The following is a 26,869-nucleotide window of genomic DNA, read 5'->3' as shown; positions in this document are numbered from 1 at the left end:
ATTTATCCTTTTCAATTGTCCATGTGGACCCACAATGACATCCTTTAAATGGTGTGCTGACTGATAACAACGAACCATAGCATGATGCATAGAGGCATACGCATGCAAACATACTGTACATTAGTGCTTTCAAATTAAATACTGTGCAAAAAATCTACACAAAAAAGAAAGCAACTAAAATGTATCTATATGGAAGATGTTATGCTGTGAAACAAAGTTGGTATATCTTCAATGAATGCCTGAAGCAAATACTGTCTGACTTATTCTCCCTTCTGTTACTGCTTTCCTTAAAACCATCGAGTTCATTTGTTTTCAATTGTGTAGCTGATTCAATACAAGCATTTTGCCTCTACATACTGTAACGTTGTCACCAATACAGAGCGTGGTTGTTTCTCGGTCAGGCTCTAATCTTCCACTGTTATCACTTCTAAAGTGTTTTCAGCTGTGCAAGCCACTGTCCTTCCCATCGTCCAACACAATTCACCACTCCGATATGATCTGTTAAACACCGCTTTCTCCACAGCCTGTTAACCGACAGCCTCACCGTCTGAATGGAAAACTTAAAATAAGTTGACTTTATCTGACCGACATTAAGGATAAAGACAAATGCTCCAGTGTCTGAATGCATGCATACTGTGACAGGCAGCGAACTTGTCATAGCCTGCCATTAAGTCAAAGCACTGGGCTTTAGCAACACTTATTTCCAGGTAAACCACGATAATGTCACCAACATTCACGACTGACATTCAAAAATTCTTGTGGACAGACTACTCACCGTCGTAGGTGAATGTGAACCGGCTCAATGTGGTCTACTGTGTCTCAGAAGCTCCAGACGCCTTTTATTCTGCACTTGAAAATCCCACTCGATGACAAAAGCTCCGGCGGTGCCTGGGCGCTGTCACCGGGCAGCATGCACGGTGCTCGGGGCCGTCACACTGACCGCTGCTGTGGTCAGTCGACAGTCATGACGGGCAGACTCTTCGTGCAATTCGCATTTGCGCTCAATACGGCGGAGATCCCGGGTCTCTGTGCTCCGCTCGGCTGCTACACCACCGGAACTACTTCCCAAGCCAGCCGGAGCACGTTGAAGATAAATTCATGCACCACAATGGGAAAAATGAAATCACATCCATTTAAATAGTTCCCAATTTCCTAATGAGATTCTACCGGAACACACATACTCCCGCCATAAATACGTCAAGCAAAAAGCCTATCTATAGGCTAATGGCATAACTAATATTGTGAATAATGTGACATAATTATCATACTGTTGTGTTCAGGTTTATGTATTTTGAGTAGGCTATCACCATTATCTAGACTCTAATCATTGTCACTATTAGAAGTATTTAAACATGGCAGTTATTTTTAACCGTTTCACAAGGAAAACTATAACAAAATAAATAGATAAAAAAAGAACATTGTCCAAATACAATGAATTATTGTAGGCAAGGAATTGAGGCCAAGACTAAAACATAACACTGATATTATAACAGTATAGCATTAATTGGCATCTTGGTATTATTCTGTGCTGACACACCAACACATTGAGGTGTTGTATTATCTGTTACGGTTGAGATATAGGCCTACCGTCTATAGACTTGAGGTATTTCTCAGTTAGGCTGCATGACTGTGATTTGAACGCATGGACAGGCTTGTAAGCCATAGAACACCCACCTTGACAGGACATCAGTCAGGACACCTTGTTGCTTTAACACACAATCCTCTTTTTCATATCTGCATATAGCACTATGTTTTATATTTTATGTATCTCATCTCATCTTCCTATTGTCATTTTGATCTTATTTATTGATAATAATAAAGAGCTTTTCTAGAACTCAAAGTCACTTTAGGCTGGGACGAACAACTGACAACTCTGACACCCACACAAATGACTTATATAAAGTTAAGCTTAATGTTGTTGAAGCTCAAGATGTGTGTGAGAGAGATATTGGTTTGGCATTTGAAGTCAAATCACACTTCTCAGGATGTGTTTTTCAATGTATGGATCCATACTGTTGCTGTATTATTGACCAACTGAATCTTATGGTATTTACTTTATTAAAGTTGAACATGTACTACTTATTTCTGAGGAATTCAAAAGTTCAGCAAACAAAGGTATCCTTTATAAGCAGGAGCTGATGCAGTTTGCTTGTGAACAACAGCTTTGTCTGTTACAGCTCTTCATGATGTCCTTACAGACAGCCTTTATGTTTTTGTTAGGCTATAAGTTGTTAACTATGTGAGTTAAGTGGATGTAGCTCTAGTGATATGTATCAGCATGTTAGACATGAGGGTGGAACAAGCAAGGATGTTTGACCTTCAATGTGCAGAAAGATGTGTTTTCGTATGTTGCCACTAGAAGGATTTTTTCACATGTATCTGTTGAAGGGGGCTTATGTCTCTGCTTCACTTAAACTCTTACTTTAAAACCCAGGATTTTGTGACATCACAAAAGGTTGGGAAACCATCACTCATGGTCAAGTGCATATATAGGAGTTATTGTTGAAGTATATGTAATAATAAATTGTCTATGTGTTTGTTTGTGGGCTCTTACCTTGACAATGCTTTTTGAAAGCCCCAATCTGTTAGAGTTTGAAAATATCTTCAACTTTGTGTTATTTTCCCTCAGTCTCTCATTCTGACTGTACCTGAAAAATATTGGAGAAAAATATCTATTACTGGGGAAATATCGTCATCTATAGGCACACACTAAAAGTAGCAGGCTCTGTCTTGCGTCTGTTGTGTTAGCCATAACCCATTCAGTCGTGTCACCTCAGCCAGGAAGCTAGCCAGCTTATGGCCTATGGGAAAAAACAACCAGGGTTAAATGAGTGAAGCTCAGAGAGACAGAAAAGTTAAGTAGAAAATAGGTGGCAGGAGAACAAAGTGACCAGAACTAGATCAAATAAGGCAACGTAAGATAAAGGCCATGTTGTTTTTCCTAATGCTATTCCTTAAATATATCTAATATGATTCAGAAAATGTTATTCTGCTAATATTGAGTAAAGAGTATTGACAACCATATTTATTTGGCATTGTATCGGAAACTAGATTTCCATTTAGTGCAGCCAAGATTATTATGGCATTTAGATTCAAATGTACTGGATTTGTAATAATTTAAACATTAAACTCTCGAAATACATTTTAAGATTAGTATTACTGTTTACCCCAAATGTTGCCCCCAATGTTACAAAATAGTAACATCAGAACATGTTTTTGCCAAATTTTACTTTGAGCTTTTTAAGTTGCAGGAGTGAAAGTTAGTCATGCTTAAAATATGTTGTGTTTTTGGTGTCTATGTCTGCAACGTCTGGCCCTGGTTTGTATCCAAGGATTATATTTGGAAACATTTGTTTTGCTTATTTTTCAATGCAGTTCATCTGTCAAAACATCTCAAAGTAAACTTATGAAAAGTATTCTGGTAATATAATTGATGTTCCAAACTTGTAACACCACTACATTAGTCACACAAATGATGTCTGTCTGTTTGTCTGTGGATCATATGGATCCAGCTACACAACTCAGTGCTGCACTCTTCTGGATGGTGGAGGTATTCAAATTTGGAAACATTTGTCATAAAATGAGATGATTTGCAAAGCAGCAACACCTGGTGCTGGCATTTTTCTTCCTAGATATTTTATTATGGCTGAATAAAATTGAAAGACTGTAAACAAGAAGACTGCTCAAAACAACATGCGTAACAACCACACAAAGGACGCAACATGATGTTCAACATTTCTAAGTTGATAATGTTATGGTTTTTCTCCACATGTATATTGCATTACTTTTTTCTTTTAAGGACAAACACAATAAAAAATAAATAAAAACTCATCTTGGAGCTTCTTTTGGGCCATGGGTTGTAATCTGTGAATCCACCACATGAGGTCTCTCTAAGCTAAGACAATATCGCCTTAGCGTAGGTTTTTTTTTTTGGGGGGGGGGGGGGGGGGTAAACCCTTCTCTGAGTTTTACCTAGTATTAATAAAATAAAAATGTGATGTTAAATGATTTAACCATCTTTCATGTCTCGTCTTCGAAAATGCAACCATATGTGACCTCACAGCTAATTAAGAGGAAATGTATTTTCACCTCATGATGAGAAAATGTGACAGTGATGATGTAACTTATTGCTTTTCACACTTCATCTCAACTTTAACAGTCATGCCAGAGTCATGTATTTTGCTTGTAGGCTGCTAAATGGTAGCATCTGTTCATATGGAAACAAAATGCAAAATGTTAAAGATTTCAACATGACAATAAGAGGAGAGGTTGGTCTTGAAGCAGACCTTTAAGAGGGAGGTTTAAAATGTGGTGCTTTGGCCTTTTGGAATTATGGGAGACTGGCTCTGTCGGTTTTGGACCTGTGTATTCTAATTAGGGTATTGTCATGTCAATATTGACTATAGGCTACTGAAAAAATATATATTTATTTTAATGAAAATGTTGCATAACAAACTTGCTGTTTATTATGCACACATGGGGTTTGATATTTTATTATTTATCAGGTTTATCTTCATGCGCCCCCTAAAGCCACTGTATATTTTTGAATATTTTGTCTGGATACTAGTTTTCCGCAGAGCAGTCATCACTTGAAAAGATCCTTCTAGAAGAGTGCCAGTGTTATGCTATTTGAACCATTTGGATGGGACATTTTAGTTGTATCTGGGGGATAATGAAGTTAAGGTTTGAGAACTACAATTCACATAATGGTTTGGGGGATATAAACAGGAAATATAATAACACAATGGAGTAAGTTAGCAAACCGAGCAACCTGTGTGCATTTAGCTTATACATTAACTTTAGCTACATTTTAACTAAGCACCACTGAAAGTATGCCAAATGATTAATTAGCAGTTTCTGTTTGCAAACTGGGCACACAACACTCTGTAGGCTAAACACATCAAACTATCACTGGAGTACTTTAACACAGCAATAAACTTAAAAACGTGACTCCAGAGTTTAAAGAGCGAAATGTTTCGGACATCGGAATCGGAAAAAAGGTGTATGTGTAATATGTGTGTTTAGATTGGAATGAGATAAGCCTCCACATCCATGGTTAACCCCCACCCACAATGCTGGCGCAGGGACAGAGAGAGGAAGTGGGTCACTCGCAAACATTTCGCACCAATATCACATGGGAGTGTTTTCCCTCTCCTCCGCAGACACAGTGTTCCCTGGATGGCAGTGCTAAACCCGTAGCCTCTGCGGAAATACAAGTCATTGGTAGAATACACGCCTCTCAGACATCAGTGCAGAGCAGAAGAAAGAAAAAAGGAAGATGGATAGTGTCTTTAGTTTGTGATGACCTTGTTTAATTTCCTGCCACTTCGGCATGGAGACAGCGCTGTCGGGTTTTCGCCAAACCTCCTCGCACCGTCTGGTCTGAACCGGTTCGGGATGTGCGCGGTCTCGTGCTCACTGCAGACTCCACGCACGCACTGATTCGCGCAGCAGTCCGCGCCCTCTTCACGCTCCGTGCAGAAACGCTCTCATTGGTCAGGATGTGCACGACCCACCCACATCTCCCGCGTGCTGTTTGGACGACGAGTGAGTTCCCCAGTTGTGATTGGTCCATGCCCCTCCAAAACTTTTATTTTGGGGCAAGCCCCGTTTATTGTGCACGGGCACGCGGAGAAATGGAGTTGTAAACGAAGCTCGTGCACTTTTCAGCACCAAAAACTCGTGGACAGCAGCCAACGGAGGAGAAGGGGGTGACGCTGAGGGTTAGCTTATTGTGATAAACACAAGACCGAGCGGTTTGCGACGCCACACTGCCGCTGCGATCGCGGGAAACCTTCACCGGTGGCACTGAGTCGGGGAGGGACGACACACAGCGGCACAGCCTGTGCTTTGTTCGCCCCGGCGGGCAGATCGTGCCGCGAGCTGGATATCGGTTAGAGACACGTTTCAGCGGGTGAACACACCGTTTTTCTCGGTTCGCTCGTGTCGAATTTTTCGCGCTCTGGAGCCCACTAACTGCACCCCGGGAAGACCTAACGCCTGCAGATGAGGGGAAACAAAGGTGATAACGACTGTTATTCATCGGTCCGCGCGACGGTTGAGCCGGGGAACTGTTTTTAGCGACATAGCAACCTGCTCGTGCTGCTAGCCTCTCCATTGTGTGAGCAGCTCTGCCGCCAGACCCCCGAGTCACTCTCTGCCGCCACACACCTGCTATAACTGTGTGTTGTCCGCCGGATTTTTTTAACTTTTTTGAATCCACCCATCCAAAATGTGCTCTCGGATTTGGTTCGTGACCGACCGGCGGATCAGCCAGGAGTACCCGCAGGTCCAGATCCTCCGGGCGCTGAAGGAGCGCTGCTCCGACGAGGATGTTGAATTCCGCTCGCTGCTCATGGATCAAATCGTGCTAACGATCAGCGATGGACAATTAGGCAAGTATCTCACACTTACTCAAAGCAGTGGATGTGTTTTCGTAAACTGAGTGGTGCAGTGTAATTAATTCAGATGTACACAAAGTCAGTGGCATGCGGGTATTGTTTGGGTAGCTCGCTGCTGTGAGGCGGGGAGAGGGCTAGCCCGGTCTGCCTGCTAGCAAGGAAGCGGATGGTAACCACAGACGTGACCGCCTAACCCACTTTCCAGCTAGACTGCCTCCAGAGGGGAGCGATGATGCTTGATTTCATTTCGCTGAATACGGTACATCCCAACAATGCCGTCGATTATTTACTTAAGCATCAACGCACTGGGGATATTCATATTACAGAAGCATAGTAGCTGAAACAATACGATGAGTATTTTACGTGTTAAAGTGGGGTTTTCATATGGTCACCTGGCGCCAGGCCGAAGAAGCCACACATGTTTCACATAACGTTAGAGAAAAGGCCGCCAGTAGACCAGTCTGGTGATTACTTTAATGTTCTCTTCATTGATTAAAGGTTATGAATAATACTACACCAGATGTAACCAGAACCAAAAAGGCTATTTTAGAATGTATTCTTATATGAAACAAAAGCCCCCCTAAAACGTATTCAGAATAAACAAATGAAACAAGTAAGCACATATTGCATCTGTAGAGCCATAATCTGCACCTGTTTATTGCTATTTATTGATTACTTACTTGTTTTGATCTGATTTGTATTGTTATTTGTAGCAACGAGATGTAGACTAACAATCAACAACACAGGACTGAATACAACACAACACTGTATGAATGCTAGAGTATAAGGCCTAGTAGGAATACTATGACAGATCCACAGAAAGCACACTTGTGTATAAAGACACATTAACTTCAGCTCACTCTTTCATATTTTCTGTTTTTGTTTTACTTTATCTATGCTACTACTAACATCATGATGTAATTTGTGTTGTTATTTTGGCATTGCTATGTCCAGAAGACATAATGTGTGTTCTGCTTATTATGAGATGACAATGTTTCCCAGTATGGACTCAGGGGGGCTTGATAATGTGGTGGTAACAGTAGGAACTCTCAACAAACAGACACACATTGAATTTATCAGGAAGGTGTGAAGTGGGGCCGGTGTCACCAGATGAGAGGCGTGCAGGTCGCAATTAACACATAAACGGTGTAGGCTGCCACTGGCAGAGGCTGAATAGTTGGGAGAGCATGTGGGATGGATAGGGGTGAGATTGAGCAGCACGTCCCTCACAGACTGTTACATCAGGTCAGCTGTACAGACCAGTCATGGCAGAGCTTTGAACTCAACATGGGTTTAACTGAAATGCCAACAATGGACTATTTAAGGTGTTTTAACAAACTGCTTGTCTGTCACATAAGGCCAAAGGACTATTTATGAACATAAACAAATCCTAGAGGTGCTATTTGTGTCATTCATAACTACCAAATGATAATTCAATGCAGTTATTGCTACCATGGCTAGATAATCTTATTTTAAGACGAAGCTACTCTGTGATCAAAAATGCAAAACATTTTCTTGGAAATATACTGAAATTAGACAATATTAGCCAACACAGACAGATAGGAAGCGGGCTGTCTAGATCTTTAGCTTAGCATGCAAGTCTAGAAGGGCATTTAGCAGGGTCTGTAATCCATGCTGGACCCTAGTCTGCATGCATCTTCTGAGCCTTGGCTTGACACCACAGATTACCAGCCAGTAGGCAGATTAGACACGCTGTAGGCCTGCATCACAGGGAGCCGTAGACTGCAGACTGGCTGGGCTCATGTGCATACTTGCCCTGAACATCTAGCATTACATTCAGCTTTTTGTATTACCAACTCTACATCTACAATACAGCAACGTTAGAGTTGGAGGGCAAAATCCAAACAGGAATTGGCCAACTAACTGCAACGTCTTAATCTAGATAAAGATGGCAACCTTTGTTAAATGCATATTCTCCCAGGTTTTTACATCTCAATGTGGATTCACATACATACAGTATAAGATTAGTGATTGTTTACAACGTTTCTACACTAGAGACATAAGTGATTGTGATTGGAAAAAGTACTTAAGGTAAATCACAAACTCTTTAAGTGGTAATAGTTATTTACCAACACGGTTCTTTGTCTTTAGTGCATTTATATTTGAATAAAACTATACATTTGACTCAAGAAATATGTATCAATACAGGGCATTTCAAGCTTAAGAATGATATACTACCATAACTGGTTCAAAGATGCCTTTAGACAACCTCAACCAACTAAAGCTGAGGTGTTGCACATGAGTATTTGCTTAAGGATATGATAGGGGCAGAATGCAATCCTAAAACTGATAGGCTAAAACCCTTACTGCTTGCTATTTCAAATGGCTCTGCATTCTCAAATCAGGATGAGTTCCAGGTTTCACACTGAAGTTAATGGGTTCAATGTGTCCCTATGGGGGAGAGATGAGTGCACACACACACACACACACACACACACACACACACACACACACACACACACACACACACACACACACACACAGTTAGCTAGTGGCATTTCACATCCCATGATTTGCACTGAGGGGTGTTTAAACAGAGACTGGATATGAACGCCTGTCGCAATGCTTTGTGATCTCTGCACATGCCAGTGGTCACACTTATACCCAGAAGATGATAAATGCAACGCTCCTGTGTCAGTACATTAGAAGGTGGAGCACTAAGGAAGATTCCGAATCTTAATTTACCTCCAGACATGTGAGTGTGTATCAGCAATATTACATTGCAGTTGAGAAACTGTAGCTCTAATGTCAATACTTGTTTGGTTATTACTTGTTTATGTAGCACAGATCCCCTTTGATGAGAAATGAACTTTATGATGATCAGCAGTATGGCTGTTTACTTGATTTACATTCACAAGCTGTTGTGCGTTATTTTACAGGTGGTTAAAAAACTGAGTTCATGGCATAAATGAGGGAGGTTTGATAGGCCTTTATCATAGTAATAACCTGAACCCACTTAAAATTCAAAGTTATATTATACAAATGTTTACCTTACAAATACATTTTTATTATAATAAGAGATAATAATTGGGCATGTCCTTTGCTCATGTCACACCCCCAGAGAAAAAGAGCTTGCTCATGAAAAGGCAAGCAGTATCTCATTTGCAGGTTCTGACGTACAGACCACAATATTTGCATTTTATTGGTATCGCCGAAGAGGCTCACAGTACCTGCTTTTTCCTCTAGATAGAAAGAGGAATATATAAAGGGAGCTCACATTCTAGTAACGGCAACACTGACTGGCAAGCACTGGACTTTTTTTGTTTAATGTTATTGTTCTTCCTGAAAATACTATTCCGATAATCCAGAGGATTAAAGGGCCTGTGGCCTGGGTGCTTCGTCATATAGCCAGGGGGGTCTCATTTGGTTCTCACAGTACTTGATTTCTTCTCTATATAGGAAGAAAGAAATGATATATGAAGTTAGGTCATAATTCAAGTGAGGACAAGAATGATTGGTAAACCCTGAACATATTGACTGTCTTCATTAGCTGTTAGTGAAGTTAGATTTGCATTCAAATCGTTCTTGTGCCAGAGAGTCCAGTTAACGTCCCAAGCTGCTGCTCCAGACTCTTGTCGCCATGCACTCACTGATCTGAAAACCAGTCAGAGCAGCTGCTCATCAACAACATTTTTGTTGTAACTGTAGGCAACTGAAGCAACTACTGTGGTTGTTTTTATATTATTCTAGAATGTCACAGAGATGTATGACTAAACAAGAGAGCATGTAGAAACCAAAGAACGTTGCACAACACAAATCTAATCCATAAATCGGTCATTATTGGCAGATGAACAACACAAACCTACTAAAAGGATCCATCACTAATAACTGTTGTGAATTTGTGAATGTCAAGCCTTACTTTTTATATATGGTCATACTAATCATACTTGCCTTTGTAATTTGCATAGTTGCAGTAGCCAAAGATAGCAGTGTCTGCATATGGACTCTTAAAAACGTCTAACTTCACACTTTCTGATGCGAAATGATGTTGCAAAATGTGGTGAAAATAAGCTGAAGGTTATCACAAACACACAGTTAATAATTGAAGAATCAGGATCTTCTGCATGCAAATGGCCTAAATGGCACCCCACTATCTGACAGCAGGCATCATGCCAAAAAGATTTCCTATGTATACTAGTCACTCTGGCAGTCAAGCATCATTTGGAAAACACATCAGTTCAAATGGCCTTGTTTAATGTTTTTTTTTCAAACCAGTTGCTGTGGCTAGGGGATTCAAAATATTTCCTACACATGATTATGGCAACAATACAAAAATAGCCATTAGGTAAGGCTTGGCGAGAGTGTACGGACTCACTCAGTCACCTCACCCAAGCACTTACTCCATTCCACATACAGGGTTCTTACGGTCATTAAAAAAACCTGGAAAAGTCATGGAAATTCAAAATGCTAATTCCAGGCCCTGGCAAAGTTATGGAAAACAATATTTTTCCCAAAGTTTTGGAAAAGTCATGGAAATGTAACTAAAGTTGCATCAAATATAATTTATATTTTTATCTAATCGCCGAAATAGTAATAGTATAATGATAATAAATACTGTATCGTATAGTAATGAAACGTAAAATTGCATTTAACTGACGAGGTATTTTGCTGGTGAGAGATTTTAGTTGCTTTGGCCTGTAGAAGCTAGTAAGCCTACTATTTGATTTGTTTTTGATAGGCACAACATGTTTCATTTGCAGACCTTATGTTCCTGTTCCATGTTAAAATAAACAATTTTCAGTGGTACCGCTGAGAAAGAGTAATGTTTTTGGTCATGGAAAATTAGGTAAAGGGCATGGAAAAGTCATTGAAAATCATTGGTGAAAAAGTGTATGAACCCTGCACATAGCAAACATTATTTGCATTAAGCGTAGGTAGCAATTTACTCTATTTTATGCTTATAGAGGAATATTTTACGATATACAAATATGCTAGAGTCGAGTTACTTGCAATATTGATTCAGGCAATTATGCATGTGGTCCGAATTGAAGTGCATAATGCTGTAAGGTGTGATATCAAAGAAAGCTGGAAATCTTCAAAAACATGCATTCGGAGCTTTTATCAGTACACATTATAATTGTGTTTCCATCATATGGCCAAACCAGAAGAATAAAAGATCATTTACATTACAGTCAATGTTATTTAATGAGAAAATGCTTCAGTGGCAGTTTAATGTGTTTTGTTGATCTCTGTTTGTATGCTATTCTGACAGATATTTTAGTTTTTTGTCTAATGATAGTTGAGGTACTGTGAATGCTAAATTAAAGTATGCTAACTATCGGCCAAACAGTACACAGGCTAACTAACAGATGATGTCCAGGATAACAGGGCCTCTGTGTTTGATTATCAAAAGATCTTTTAGCTTGGGCTCAGAGTAGGACTGCAGTACATGTTTTTGCCTGATCAGGTTAGTGCAAATTGACCATTAAAGGCATTATTCGCAAAAGCCTATCAAAGCAGAAAAACCATGGGTGAACCTGAACCTGCTGCCCCATCAGGCTAATTTAGACAGTATCCCCAGACACAGATTGCATTCAGGGCACCAGTCAAACATTGGCACAGCGTTTGTCGGCATTGCCTGCTTTGTGACGTTGCAACGGTATGCATAGAATGCTAGTGCTCGTTTGCTTTGTCTGGCATATTTAAAATGGAATTCACACATACAGTCCATTGAACATTATTATTGTCTGTTGTAGAAGTGAAGAAAAAACATTGCAACTACAAACGGTCACACCCACACCAAGTGTAGACACTAAAAAGCCCATGTTGCTTTTGTTATAGAGCAAAATGTTCAGGAGGGGGTCTGAATGTTTTCGCACTGGTCACATGACGTACAGTGCACACGAACACTTGCTCAAATGAATAGGACTGATTCATCTGGCTGCCTCATTGCTCTGTTTGGTTCCCCTGGAGATGGAGACGAGCACCATGAACAGTGAATACTGTCTGTCAAAAAGCATGAGACCAAATCCCCTGACACTTCCCACTGTAATACCATTCTCAGTGCTCTCAGTGACTGCACAATCAGAGCAGTGTGGCTGCAGAGACCGTCAATTCTCCTGCTTCTGTACTGAGATTGTGAGAAGGAAGAGGAGGAGTAAAAAGGGAGGGTTGGCAGTCTTTTCATGGCTCCCTACTTATTTTTTCATTCGCCCATTTGCCCCTCCCTTCCCTTCCTTCCTCTGTGGTGAGTCTGGAAGACATCCCTGACCTATCCTGCCTCTCTTTTGTTCCCTCCTCTACCTGTCTCTGCACAGAAAGAGCTAAAAAGCGAACGTTGGCCACACCCAAAGTGTATACATGTTATGTTGGCATGATGTAAAGTGCATCTGCCGACACATCTAGCTGTCTGTTCTTATGACTAATCAACCGCCGAGCTTCTGGTGACCTGTGATGATCTCAGCCAGAGGCGCTGTCGCTATTGTTAGCTTGCAAATTCTAAAATGACTGAAAATCAGGTCACAGAAGAGGTGAAGTGCTGTGCAAGTGACAAGTGCGTCTCCTCCCGTCCCCTGTACAATACACTCTAAAATACGTGCATATCCTCACAAACACACAAGTTTCGTTGTCACCCAACCCAGTTCTTCCCGATGAGCTGATGGGTCGCGTTGCCTGCTAAAGAAATCTCACAGTCTGTCTCTGTTTCCTTTTCTCATCCATGGTGGAAAGAGTAACACCATTCACAAGGGAAATGCTGCCAATCTATAGCTATGGCAATGGCTGGTGAGTTTGCCATCTGTGTTAGGCAATTATCAAGCCAATATTCAGCTTGAATCTTGTTCTGATCTGCAGATTAAGATGGCTGTTGATACAGACTGGGCAATGCTAGTAAATGTTGAAATGTAGCTGATCTTTTGGCCTTGTAGTAGAGTTAGTGTATGTCACGTTTATACTGCCATTCTACCATACAGGCTTCTTTTTCAAGTCTCCTCTGTTTTCAATGGCTTGTACATGCTGTGCTGAATTGAAATGGCTGATCAGTGACCTATTCAGATGTGCTCTGTTAGCCTGTTGTATTCACTTTGCTCACATTTGCATAATAAAGTGGCCACAGGCTGAGACATTGAAAACCAATGTTATTTTAACTTTCAATGAAACCAAACACCATTATTTTAGATAATAGTCACCAAAAGACAATGATGTTGCATTGTGACAGGATACAAAACAAGATTACCGTAACATATCAGGTTACCACCCTGATGTGTTTTGCTGTGTGATTAACATCAAGACCCTTGGGGTTCAAAGCATCTCTCTCTAACCCACTGCCCTACATTTAGACAAACAGTCAACAGTGCCAGTACAGAAACAAGGATATCTCTTTTTCAGTCAAAGAACATTGGCCAAAAAGGTAGTGGAGCTGGCAGCGCTGTAAGTCGACTTTGCCTGCAGCATGCAAATAATTGTATCAGCTGGCAATGTTTTGTAAGTCATAATTTAACACAATCATCCTTGGAACTGGATGCCTCTTTCTAGTCTCTATAACTCTGCCAACTCTCAGTCAGATCTGTGTGTTCTGTGGGAGGAGGATTGGAGCATAGTCCACAAATAGTCTCCATAAGGAGATGAGTTCACTTTTCCAGCAGGAGTTGATGTTTTCTAAATCCCAGCAACCCATTTCACAATGTTTCCAGCTCCTGTAAACATGACCTTAAGGATATAATGGAAGCTATAAACTATGACATGTTGCTTTTTAACGTGGCTGTGGGTCCTTGAGTGCAAGAAACAGTATTGATGTGAGAAAGTTTCTTTATTAGTGGCTTGGAATTGTATTGCTCTTTTTAGTGCTCTAAAAATTTGTTTTGGTTGGTCAGAAAAAAACGTTTTAAAAGATAGTGTCTGCTTTGTACTTCTTGTCAGTGTTTTAAGGTGTTATGCTTATTCTTTTCAACCAAAAATCCATCTTCTTGATCTTTGTCATTCAGCATGGAAACTTGTAATCTAAGTGCTATTCATATCCTCAGAGGAAACTACTCTGAAGAACTCACTATATTTATCAGGATCTAAAGTTGTTTTGTTATTTGGAGCTCCACACATTTGAATTTTTGTTTCACTATAGTAATCTTTCTTCTACCCCTCCTGCCTCTAGGTCTGCGAGTGGAGCAGGAACTAGTGACATCTTATCCACAGGTGGTGGTGGTGCGGGTGCCCACGCCCTGGGTGCAGTCAGATAGTGACATTACTGTGCTGCGCCACCTGGAGAAGATGGGCTGTCGGCTGATCAACCGTCCCCAGGCTATACTTAACTGTGTCAACAAGTTCTGGACCTTTCAGGAGCTAGCCGGCCACGGAGTGCCTCTTCCTGACACCTTCTCTTACGGTAAATCAATAGTTGTCATCTTTTTTTCACAGTGTTGGTGTGTTGTGGTAGCACTGTGCTGTTGTAACCAAGTCTCTGTTCAGACCTGGCATTGACATGCGTCTTCGTTGATCCAAACACGAGTGGTCATCTCTAAGTAAATCAGTTTACAGCTGGTATTGGAAAGTATCTTGAGTGGCATCATTTTTGTTTTCATATATCAACAAAACACATTTTTCAATGAAAAAACGTTTTGTTATTAGTTTTCTGTGTGTATACATTTCAGTTCTCACACTCACCTAAATGACATGCATTGACAATGCAAAAACCTGCAATGACTAATTTAAAAGCGCCACAACAGTCTTTGTCTGCCTATTGGTGCGCTGTTCTCCACCCAACAGCGGTAACCGAGACGCACAAAGCTCCAGAGAGCCGAGGATAAGAGCAGGTGGTCGGTCCTCAGATCTGTGCAGAGCACCGGAACAAAAACACTGGCAGTATGATAACAACATCCAAACACAACACTCACTCTTGGTGGTTTCTGTGACATGAGAACGTTCAAAATACTAATGTTTAATACAGAAACTGCTTGAATACACCAAGCTATCCATAGCAAAGACCTTATTGGTCAAAGCCAGTGACTGATCACTTACTCTGCATTAAGCAGAGGATATTGGTTGATTAGACAGTTCTTTAATGTGGCCCATGATGCATTACTGCACCCACAACAACAACAAAAAGTCCACAGGTGGCGCAGACCACCTCTGGATGTGTCCTGAGCAATCAGATCTCCATTCACAGCATTCACATGTGTTGTTATAGGTCACCAGAGAAGAAGGGTCATTGTATGAGCAGTGACTGAAATATCTGAGGCAGTAATACAAATAAGAATGTACTCTATACGCATCCTTTGGGAAATTCATCTTTTAAAATTAATTTTACCTAATTAACAAAGACACACAAACAGGCAAGGCATCAATTTGAAGTGATAGTCAGGATGATGGGTCTTAGCAGGATAGGTTTGGTGCCTTGCTCTAGGGCACATCAGGAAGGCCCGGGGGTTAACCTGTCACCTCTTCAGCTTCCAGTCCACACTCTGTATTTGGACTTGATGCGGCTACCTTCCAAGCCACGTCCCTGTGGACAGCATCACTGCAGTCAGTTAATGAATGTGGACGCATCTAGCTTTATTAATGCTTCCACTTCCAAGAGTCCACACTGCATTTCACCTGATGTAGGGCCCTTGGTGTTCAGTGCTTTAGAATGCAGACTGCTATTGCCTTAGCAGAGTACATAAAGTGTTGAATATTCTGCAGATGAATTCATTATGAAATGTATCACTAGTTGTTGTTATAATATACCAATAGATATTCTCTGTTAGTACCGATAAACAAGTTGTAAGGTAACATAACGGCATCGTCCTTAATGAAATAGATATGAGCATAAACAGCAGCACTGCTGTGTCACGTATGTTGTTTTTCTGACATTTCAATCACATTAGTTGCATCACAGGCTTTAGTCTGTATAAAAGGATTAATAAACCATCAGTAGCTCATTATTCTGCTGCAATGACTCAAACAACAGAGAGAAGATTACATTTACATATCTGGTCAAACCACTATAGCCATTAAACAACACTGATCATTTTCACAGTTTCTCTGACACAACCTAAAGACATTAAGGGAGGCAACATAAGCCAGACTGCTGTTTTCATTTGTTGTAGTTTCTACTTTCCAAAAATCCCCAGTGCTGTGGTGTTTGTGAGAGCAAACAGAGAAGGATACAGTCAGAAACAGAAAGAAAGAGGAGGGGGTGTTTGGCCTACATTCCATTCGTCTCTGCACAGTGGGCCAGGCGATGCATGCAGAGCGGCTGGAAAGCCTATGTTACCCCCCTTCTAATCGCCCCACCCCACGGTTTTTCAAAAATAAAACATGCCATCGCCTCCCTCCTGCTACCTCTGCAACCAATGACGTGGCTGTTCCCACATTTGCTATCCACTCCCTCTGTTTCCTCTGCTGTTTCTCCCGCTCACTGAAAACACATGTGAATCAGCGCATGGGGAAACAGCCGTGTGTCAGAGCAGTTCACATCTGTTCCGTTGACCGAATGCCAGATAAGAACAGACAGGCAAACAATGATCGAGAGAGGGAGAGGAGTGGAAATGGATTCGTACACATTTTTCAATCACTTCTGGATCACATCTGCTGCTGCAAGCTGCCTCTCTCGGTCACCGTGAGATATGGTCAGCTGTTTCACATTAATGCATCCCTCTGTGACCGCTTTGCTCCAATCTCATGAATCAAGCAGCAAAATAAGTATAAGCTCAGGACAGCACTCCTACAGCCTTGCTTTATTGAGTCACTTCTGTTGCCATAGCGACAGGCTACATTCCCTCCCCCCACCCTGTTCAGATGGCGGTAATGTGTGAACCATGCTATCAAAACAAGAGCTTTTTTTATATATATTTCACCCTTCTGATTGGCTTCATGTTTCTGTGTTTGTGTGCATGGGCATTTACCAGGAGGGCATGACAACTTCCGAAAGATGATTGACGAGGCAGAGCCACTCGGCTACCCCGTGGTGGTGAAGAATGCACGGGGCCACAGAGGTAAGAGCGTCAGTCTGTTTCTCCCTGTCACCAGCTCTGTTCAACACACCTCAGCCCCAAAAATCAGTACGCAGCTACTGGCAGCTCAGTCCACTCTGACATGAAATTCATTGTCAGACTTTTAAATGATTGTGGACTGTGGTGCTGCAACAACCCAAACAAAGCATGTAGTTGTAATGCTTGCATCATGGCCGCTGGGCTAATCATCTCTGTTCCTGCTAAATTGGCTGAGTTTTCTCATTTTGAATGAACTTACATTCTAGCTTTCCCAATAATGTTGGAGATGAGCCCCAGTGTCTGCTGACCCATTAGCCTTTCCCTATTCAAATGATTGACACTTGGCTAGCGTGCCAAGGAATAACAATGCACCATGGATAGCCCAGGCTGCCGGCACAAGGCATTGACGGGGAATGCAGCCGTTGGTCAACAACTAACTTGAACCTTTTTATGGGGGTCCTCCTCTCAAGGGTTGCTTTCCTCCCCTCAGTTATTAACCTTTGTCATTGGCCGAAGTCCAACTCCTTCTCTTGAGCAAATACAAGGCCTGTTAAAAATATTTGAAGGGTTGTTTAAAATCTTAACAACCCTTGTTTGTAAAGGGTCAACGCTAGATGCCAAATTTAAATATTCTTGCTGGTCAATTATTTTGAAAGTGTTTCAAAATCTAGTGTATGCATTTGTGGGCATCTCGGCATGTTTTGGTACCATCGATACAAAGTAGTCATGTGTCTCACTGAGCCCTGAACATGACTCATGTTTTTCTAAGCATGCTAGCTTGACAATGTCCTTCTTCACATCTTCATGATGTTACCCAGGGATTGCTTTGTCATCTTATTTGGATCGTCACCTGCACACAATGTACAAACGCACAGCAATCACAAGATTTTCCCCAGTGCCAGATGAGGGCTTGACAACAAGGAGACGAGGCCAAGTGGTACTAATTAAAACAGGCATTCTCTATCCTATGTGAGAAGCAATTCTGTGGCCGCTAAGAGGAGTGTCCCATCCATTATACAAAACCCAGGAACTGGCAACAGACTTAGTCAGCAGATGCTTCTAATTGTCAGCAGAATCGAAGACAATGCAACTTATTTTCACGACATTATAACCAGGGCTCTCGACTAACTTTTTTCACCATCCTCCCGGAACCGTCCCGAAATACAATCTAAGCCGTCCCGAAATTAATGTGGACCGTCCCGAATTTAAAATATTAGTTTTTCTACATTATCATTAGTTAAAATCATTCAAAGTGACCTTTAACATAAATAAAACATCATACAAATCATTAGATGATAATTCATCAACCTTCTTATTTGAGTAAATCAGTCAATTACATGAACAAAGGCCAAATATATTTAAACAAACACACAAACGAGAAAATTACTCTAATATTGAATCAAATCAAGTCCCATCCAATTAACAAAAAAATCCAACAATCTGTCCTGAAGACAGAACCCAGAGTAACCACTAACCAGTAGGACAGTCTGTAACACAGTCAGAAAACCTTCACAAACTGCCCCGCCCCCTCGCACACAGACGGGAGAGAGAGATCTCGTCTGGATTGGAAAGCTCGAAAATACATCATAGACGCATGTTGTAGTCTTATTGCATATTAGAAACGGAGTTGGTTAAACTAAAACTGCGATATAATGTTTATGTAGCAATAATACATATGACATATATTTTTTAAATGTCTCCAGTACCGATAAAAAGTCAGATAACGTCGGAGCTAACGTTACCACTGTCATTAATAACTCCGGCCCGGGCGGAGCCCGTTTAATACCGGGGCTCGGTACCCATCCATACATAGGGAGAGGCGCAGCATATTGCTAAGGACTAAATACGATGGAGGGTTCTCATCTCAGCCTTATTACCCATAGTAGGGGATGAAGAGGAGTAAATAAATAAAGAGGCCGGCGCTCCAGGGTCTGGTTCTGCTGTTCGTTTTTGTGATGTAACGGTAAAACATTTCAGAATTCCTCCATGGGATACCATTGTCATTTTACATCGCTCAACCCGCGAAATACACGTCACACACTCAGTACATAGCTAGAAACCCGCGAATTTGCGGGCCAGGAATTCGCGGTAGAGATGGCAAATCCGGATCCTTGTATGGACTCAGGGTCTTCTGAGTCAGTCACTGAAGAGATCCGGATCATACGAGTCATTTGAGTCATATGAGTCAGCATCACCAAGACAGTAGAAATCCTATTGGTAAAACCGAAAACGTGTTGCATTTCACGCTACACAGTGTCTTTTGCTTTAATAAAAAAAGTTGATCACAAAAAAAAAGGGTCATTTTGCGATTTTGCGAATCTGAGTCTGCTGTTGACTCGTGCATGAGGACGAGTCTGCTGGATCTCTGGATCTGCTGCTATATGGTTACGGCTCTGAGTCCGCACGAGTCTGCTGTGTTTTGCACAGCGAGTCAGGATTTGCGAATCTCTGAGTCTGCTGTTGACTCGTGCATAATATAGCCGCGGGAGCCGGCTCCCGCCGGGAGCTGCAGGAAGTTTCACTGATCCGCGTCCCCTCCCCTGAGCCAAACGATCACTTCTGGAAGCTATCCTACTTGCTAAAGAGTAGGCAGATGGCCTGGGGTACATTGTAATGTTATTTTACATGTTATAAAGAGAGTAGCGAGTGACGCAATGTACAGTTTTAATTTGTACGTCACACCAGGTGTAGGACTCAAAGGACTCGGGTTAATGGACAGGGGAGACTCGTCACGACCAGCTCATTTCTAGGATCCGGGTTAAGGATCCGGATGAATCAGGACTCGCCCATCTCTAATTCGCGGTGTGTGTGTGTGTGTGTGTGTGTGTGTGTGTGTGTGTGTGTGTGTGTGTGTGTGTGTGTGTGTGTGTGTGTGTGTGTGTGTGTGTGTGTGTGTGTGTGTGTGTGTGTGTGTGTGTGTGTGTGTGTGTGTGTGTGTGTGTGTGTGTGTGTGTGTGTGTGTGTGTGTGTGTGTGTGTGTGTGTGTGTGTGTGTGTGTGTGTGTGTGTGTATTTCGCGGGTTGCTAAATGTTTTGTGCGTGTGTTTATGTTGACAAGGAGGTTTAATGATTGTGTGCTACACAAAACGTGCAGTCGGTTTCATTTTAATCGCCGTTTGTAGTAGAGTTAGCAGGGTATTTTTATTTTAACTCTCGTCCCAAAATTTTTTTTTATCCTCCCCGACACAATTTTTTTTGACGACGGGACTTCCTTAAGCTCGAGCCCTGATTATAACACACATCTCAAACCCTGCAAGCATGCAAATATCTTTGTTATCCTGAAAGTAACTCATATTGATTTTTCTTCCTTCATCCTTTGTTTCTTCCTAGGCAAAGCTGTGTTCCTGGCCCGGGACAAACACCACCTGACAGACCTGTGCCATTTGATCCGCCACGACACCCCCTACTTGTTTCAGGAGTATGTCAAAGAGTCGCATGGCCGTGACGTCCGGGTGGTCCTGGTGGGCGGCCGTGTCATCGGCTCGATGCTACGTTGCTCCACGGACGGTCGCATGCAGAGCAACTGCTCTCTGGGTACGCAAACGCCTCCGAGAGCCAATGATGACACACTGAATTACTAAACTATTGAGCACTGTCACACACTAATTACATTACTGAGTCCCTTCCCCTCATTACAGTTACCAGCACTGCCACACTGGAACATTTTTTTATTGCGTTTTTTTTACTCTGACATTTTGAAGATATCCTTTATGATCCCAAATTGGGAAATGTTTTTCACAGCAGCATATTAAAACAAGGCATTGCACATCATTTGATAAATAAAAAGAGTAACAAATAAACCAACATAGAATATAAGCATCTCAAAATAGAAAATAAAACTGAATTAAAAAGTAAAATAAATACTCTTTCTACTGTGAAAGACAAACATCAGTAGACTACCTGTCAACTAAACACTATTAAGGGCCAAATAACAGCTAACACATTTTAAAGTAGGATATTATTATCAATAAGTGTGCAAGGAATAGCATATTAAATAAATATAAATGTGAAATATACAGTGTTAAAAAAAGTCCAGCTATAAGTTAAAGACAGGCTTTAATTATTTAAAAAAGAGCCGTGTGCCACATTTAAGGTGTCATGGCTGCTCTTATCATTCCTGTGTATGCGGGTAATATTTAACGGTCATAGCATTTTTGAAATTGTTTATCGAGAATAACAGTCCATCTGCTATATAAACCAGTTTTTGGAATCGTGGCCAAGTCAAGAAGCTTGTCCCGAATGTGCCCTGCAGACATCGAGTGAGACAGCATTCCAGCTGATGAGACTGATTTTGCGTGACAGAGTATGAGCAGTGCTGCTGGTGTAGGCTGCTTATTGGCTGTGACATATTTAGGACGCTAGTAAGCAGGTTGTTCTTCGTTTATGAAACAGATCGTGTTGACAATTGCACTCACTGGTGTTGTATTTATATATGTATCAGAGTTCTCACATATTTTCATGGACAAAATGTCACATATTTTCCATGACCTTTCAAGGACACACTACAAAATGTCCATGGTGAAGTAAACAAACAGAACTTTGACTCCAGTTGGAACAGCAACCTTTTCAATATCTTATAGGTGTTTTATGCCCATATTAACTTCATATACTACATCAATACTTCAAACTAAAAGCACAGTGCATAAATAGTTCTGTGTTTAAAGACTGTTTACATCACTTATCAGTCTTCACTGGGTTTTAAGCATGAGGGGAAACAGAACCCACTGTACGATCAGTGTGTGCAAATGCATTTGATAATAGACTCATTTCTGGATGCAAGTCTAACAATAAACATTGCAGCAACATCATTATGTAGCTCTTCACAATTTAATTTGCTTTAGTGTCACATTAGGTGGGAGGTTATCCCCTAAAGATTACTCTTAAAGTTTGTTTCATTAAACAAAACAATATTTGCTTTTACCACTTTCATTACTTTTCCTGGCCTAGAACATATTTCTTCAATCCTCCGCAAACACTGCATGATAGCTCTTGTTTGATAGTAGATGATTCGTGACAGTCTGGAGGTTGAAATGAATGAACCTGGTTGTTGTGGGTATTAACCAGCGCAATGTCTCTGTCTGGACTGTTAGGGGGTGTCGGTATGATGTGCCCACTGAGCGAGCAGGGGAAGCAGCTGGCCATCGAAGTGTCCAACATCCTCGGCATGGACGTGTGCGGCATCGACCTGCTGCAGATGAACGACGGCTCCTTTGTGGTCTGCGAAGCGAACGCAAACGTTGGCTTCATTGCCTTCGACCAGGCCTGCGGCATGGACGTGGCGGGCATCGTCGCCGACTACGCCCTGTCGTTGCTCCCCAGCCGCCTCACCCGTAAAATGTCCCTGCTGTCCGTGGTGTCGAACACCAGCGAGACCAGCAGCGAGCCCGAGGTGTGCCCCGTGCCCACCGGGGGCGAGGGCTCGCTGCCCGAGGCAGTCTGCAACATGTCCGTGGGTTCTACCTCCAGCGAGAGTGACCCCGAGCTGGCGGAGCCCTCCCAGTCCTCGCCCCGCCAGTCCACAGCCCCCCCCCTGCCCGACCTCCCCGATCCAGCCTACAACTTCAACACTCTTCTCGCCAATGAAATCAAATTATTGACTGAGTAAGATCCAAGCAGCTTCATGCACACACACACAAACATGACAAATGCATATGAAGAATGAGCATACACACACACACACACACACACACACACACACACACACACACACACACACACACTCACCTGTACGCATGGCAACTGACATTCCTTTTGTAAACACATATCAATCCAAAAACCCTTCAAACACGTTGTTTAATGCAAAACATGAGCAGTGAAAACACATTCAAACACAACCACAGGAATACAAACACCAAAACATGAGCCTTATCCTACCAACTCCCTTAAAAAAAAAAAAGATCTGAGGCTGCTCCCCTGACTCCGCGCTCTCCAAAACTGCAAACCCCAATTTTCAAACTTAGCTTACACTGCAACATGGTGGCGGGAGTGGGATATAGTGCATACGTTTACTAGTTTCAATTTAGCAAAAATACTGAGGGTGAAGGTGGTGTTTCTTGGGGTGGGTGTGGGATTCCAATAAAGGCATGCACCTGTCATATGGTTTCCTTACTACACCGTATTATTTAAAGGAGAGTCTATGGTATGTTGTCTTAAAAGAGGGGTTTCCTGCTGAGACTGTAGTATGGTTAGATGGATTGAAGTCGAGATGAAGTGTTTTTTTTCTAAGTCATTCGCTCCTTGGGAGAGCGATACATCCTCATGCTGGGCACACTACCCTGACAGTTCTGATGTAGCCATGTAGTGCTCCTGTCGAGGACACAGAACTAGAGGGGCAGAAACTGAAGCGAGGCAAATTAAATGTCAATTTTACTGCTTTTCATAACGAGAGTTAAATTCACTACACCTTTCATATGTTGTAAATCCAACTACAACAGAATGTATACACAATATTTTAACTTTTCTACAACTAAAATCCATTAAATGCCAATTTTTAAACCCTAATATTAAAATGTAGCCCAAGTTGCTACATTGACACTGAATAAGAGGTTACCTTGTTCATGCGTTATATTATCAACCCTCTGTTCACTGTGAAGGAAGCAGGATGTTAATGTAAGCAGAACTGTGCTGACCGGTGTGAAGTAGTAGAAATAACAAATAGCATTTCTGTCTGAGTCAAAACCTGGAATATCAAAATGAATTGAGTGCAAAGACTCAATTTTTTTATTTTATATTCCAATCCTGTTTGATAAGCCTTACCAGCAGCAGCAGCAGCAGCAGCAGCAGTTTGCTGCTTTTTAAAAATATAAAATGTCTAGCACTTTACGATAAACTGATGTATTTTTTTTTTCTCGCTCAGCGGACATATTTAGGAAACACGAGACAGAGTGTGAAAGCTGCGTCCACACCTGTAAACAGAATATACCTCAGAACAGTGACTCCTCACTGCCATAGCATGACATAGATATTCAAACATACAGAACATATCAGCCGGGATGCTTGTGGTTTTCAAATGGCCCCTGACCCAGGTGTTCCTTCCTTTATGTCTAAGAGCTGTAAGTGTGTATTATTTTGTATTGCTTTACAGCTTTTTTTGTAAATATTTAGATAGGGATTTAGCTTCGATGCATATTACAGCTGCTGAAACTGGAACGGCTGACATAACTGCCAACATTGACATTTACATAAGCTATTGTTGACAAACTTCTTTGTATAGACCTGCCATCTTTAAAGGTCTAAAATGAAATTTGGTGCTAACATTTTTGAATTTGATTAGATGTGTTTCCTCAGTCGTATGAGTTGTAGATTTTTTCTTTTACGTTTTCACCTCTTTTTTTTATAACAATGAAGTATCCTAACCTTTAGAATGTGTTGGCATAGTGTACAAATCATTTGGGAATTATATTTTTGCCGCATCTTTGAATAGAATGTTACTTTTTATTTTTCTTGGAGAAGAAATGGAAAAACAAAATCCAGGGATTTCAGCGGCCAAGAGCGTATTGCTTACGGTTTTTGTGTTCTGTTTATTTACCTCCTGTAGGCCTTCTGAAAGAACTACTAAAATAGAGGTAGGGCATGGGCTAAATGCCATTCATTAGGACAAATGGGACAAAAGCACAAACATTAGTTGTTCTCCATAGTGACGTCCATGTTTTTAGACTTATAATAACCCTTCCTGTTGAACATATCTCAGGGAAGCAGCCTGGATCTCACCCCTGACCCCCAAAAGCACGACATATCCATTCGAGCTAGAGACATGCAAAACATTACACATAGCTACAGGCAGACAGAAAGATACACAAACAACAATAAATAAAAGGTTGTGAACTACAGTATAAGATATGTGGTATATACCATGGTTACCATTCACCTTTTCTCCCTGCTTGTTTTATATTGTTCCTTGTTTTCTTCCTAATTTATGGTCTTTTTAAAGAGAAAGTGGTTTGTGTACACTAATGTCTCAATAAAGTGAAACCGCTGTGAAGCTTAATAATATTTTCCTCTTTTGTGGGCCGAATTTACTAACTGCCTGGATTCTAACAGGGGCCTGCTTGAGAGTGCCAAAACTAAAACCACCAGACAACAGGAAAGGCAGCTTTCACTCTAAGTCTGCTGTCAAGTGATCACAGTGGCTCCACTGAGAGAATTACACCGTTTACACTACTGTGCTGATGGTGTCCGCTATCTATAGTATCTGACAAACAAACTGTGAAATCCGCTGATGTCCACTGTCCTGACATGCAAGGGGCCGGTGGGCTTGATTATCAACAAGTCCCATCCTAAAATAAAAGCTTATATGAGTATCTCCAATTGTTGTCCCATATTTTTCAAGTCTTCGTCTTTTCATTCAAGCCTTTGTCATCCCACATGTTGTATGTCAGTGAAAATGTCAGATCACATATCCTTTGAAGACATAACAAGCCAGCCATAAGAAAGAGTGAATGTGCGTATCTCTCTTGAAGCCCTTTTGTTTAAATCTGTAGTTTACACATCCATATCCACACAGTGCACATTCAGCCTCTTCAGGTTCATTTGACTGTGCCCCAACAACTGTTGTAATGCCTTTTTATTGCCTGGCTTCCTCTGGGAGCAATGATTTGAGGATCAGTCGGGTCAAGATCCCAATTCAGGTGGGTTTCTTTCTTCTGCTTTGTATTCGTAGACCAGTGGCCATGATACACGGCATGGAACCTACTGAAAGAAACGGGCACGGCATGTTGTGACACAGGGAAGGAAGAAAAACGTGTTAATCATGAAATGATGGAAAGTGTATTGCCCTGTGGTGCTTGGCCAGCCTGGAACAAACATGAAAGGACCTTTGGACTAGTCACTGTGTACAACAACACAAAAGAGCACAAGGTTACTATTTCATTCCAAACTGCTGCTAATGTATATTTGGCAAAAAAAAATTAAAGGGAATATGCGGAAATCAAAGTGTTTCCATGTTTTGCTGCCTCTCGACACATGAAAATGAATCTGAATGCCAAAAAACAAACATTTTGTTGTATAATTTAGTACTAGTAACACTAGTAGTGAGATGATTTTAAAAGTGATACTTTGTTTTGATAATGAATTAATTTTTCAGAATTGTATATAATATGTAGGATTTCTCAGCAATCACCAGGTTCATTTTATGTCAATGTGTTTTAAAACGAACCTGAGGTTTGCTAAAAGTTTACAACATTCTTTGATTTGCAGAAGGAACATGCAATGTTTATGCTCTGTTGATATATAGACATTAAATGTCTTCAATTACATCTGCATAGCATATGGTGAATTGATGAATGGTAATGGTCTGCTAGGTACGAGGTGAGCAAAAACTTTGCAAGAAAAACTGTTGAAGCAAATGCCCTTGCCATGATTCTGTTCTGTATCATTCTAACAGTGTTACAAAACGGATCCAAAAGTCATGTTATTCACAAATGTGCAAAAGGATGTAAATATATATCCCTCTTTTTTTAGAGTCAAATAAAGATGAGCATTCAAAACCAACCACTGTTCACTCCTTTTTTGTTTCTACAGGGTGTCCGCGGGGTCTTAAAAAGTA

The 26,869-nt window shown here is 41.3% G+C and overlaps 2 protein-coding genes across 10 annotated transcripts in view; one reads left to right on the top strand and one right to left on the bottom strand.

Annotated features, from left to right (window-relative positions):
• Window positions 1-5,433, bottom strand: part of LOC307035106 (forkhead box protein J3-like) — a 52,957-nt gene extending 47,524 nt beyond the window's left edge. For 8 of the 9 annotated variants that reach the window (XM_079674106.1, XM_079674111.1, XM_079674110.1 and 5 more), the window contains exon 1: window positions 776-1,090. The gene's annotated coding sequence lies outside the window, so the exon portion shown is untranslated. Of the gene's footprint in view, window positions 1-775; window positions 1,091-5,306 lie in introns of those variants that run through there. The other variant, XM_079674109.1, reaches the window with a different exon arrangement.
• A 205-nt stretch (window positions 5,434-5,638) lies between these two features.
• rimkla (ribosomal modification protein rimK-like family member A) lies at window positions 5,639-26,814 on the top strand. The gene is made up of 5 exons (XM_079674116.1): window positions 5,639-6,395; window positions 14,509-14,739; window positions 17,243-17,329; window positions 20,656-20,859; window positions 22,416-26,814. Exons 1-5 carry the CDS (start codon window positions 6,233-6,235, stop codon window positions 22,928-22,930), a joined length of 1,200 nt encoding a protein of 399 aa, XP_079530242.1. The 5' UTR covers window positions 5,639-6,232; the 3' UTR covers window positions 22,931-26,814.
• Window positions 26,815-26,869: the final 55 nt, after the last annotated feature.

The sequence above is a fragment of the Notothenia rossii genome, assembly GCF_949606895.1.
Source record: "Notothenia rossii genome assembly, chromosome: 4".
Taxonomy (NCBI): domain Eukaryota; kingdom Metazoa; phylum Chordata; class Actinopteri; order Perciformes; family Nototheniidae; genus Notothenia; species Notothenia rossii.
The sequence above is the reverse complement of the archived record's forward strand: the minus strand, read 5'-3'. Positions and strand labels throughout refer to the sequence as shown.

What these genes read in the sequence shown, in the direction of transcription:
- rimkla (XM_079674116.1), top strand. Translation starts at nt 6,233, where the DNA reads ATGTGCTCTCGGATTTGGTTCGTGACCGACCGGCGGATCAGCCAGGAG. An exon ending in GATCAGCGATGGACAATTAG is followed by an intron (nt 6,396 to 14,508) that starts GCAAGTATCTCA and finishes TCCTGCCTCTAG; the next exon opens with GTCTGCGAGTGGAGCAGGAA. An exon ending in GAATGCACGGGGCCACAGAG is followed by an intron (nt 17,330 to 20,655) that starts GTAAGAGCGTCA and finishes GTTTCTTCCTAG; the next exon opens with GCAAAGCTGTGTTCCTGGCC.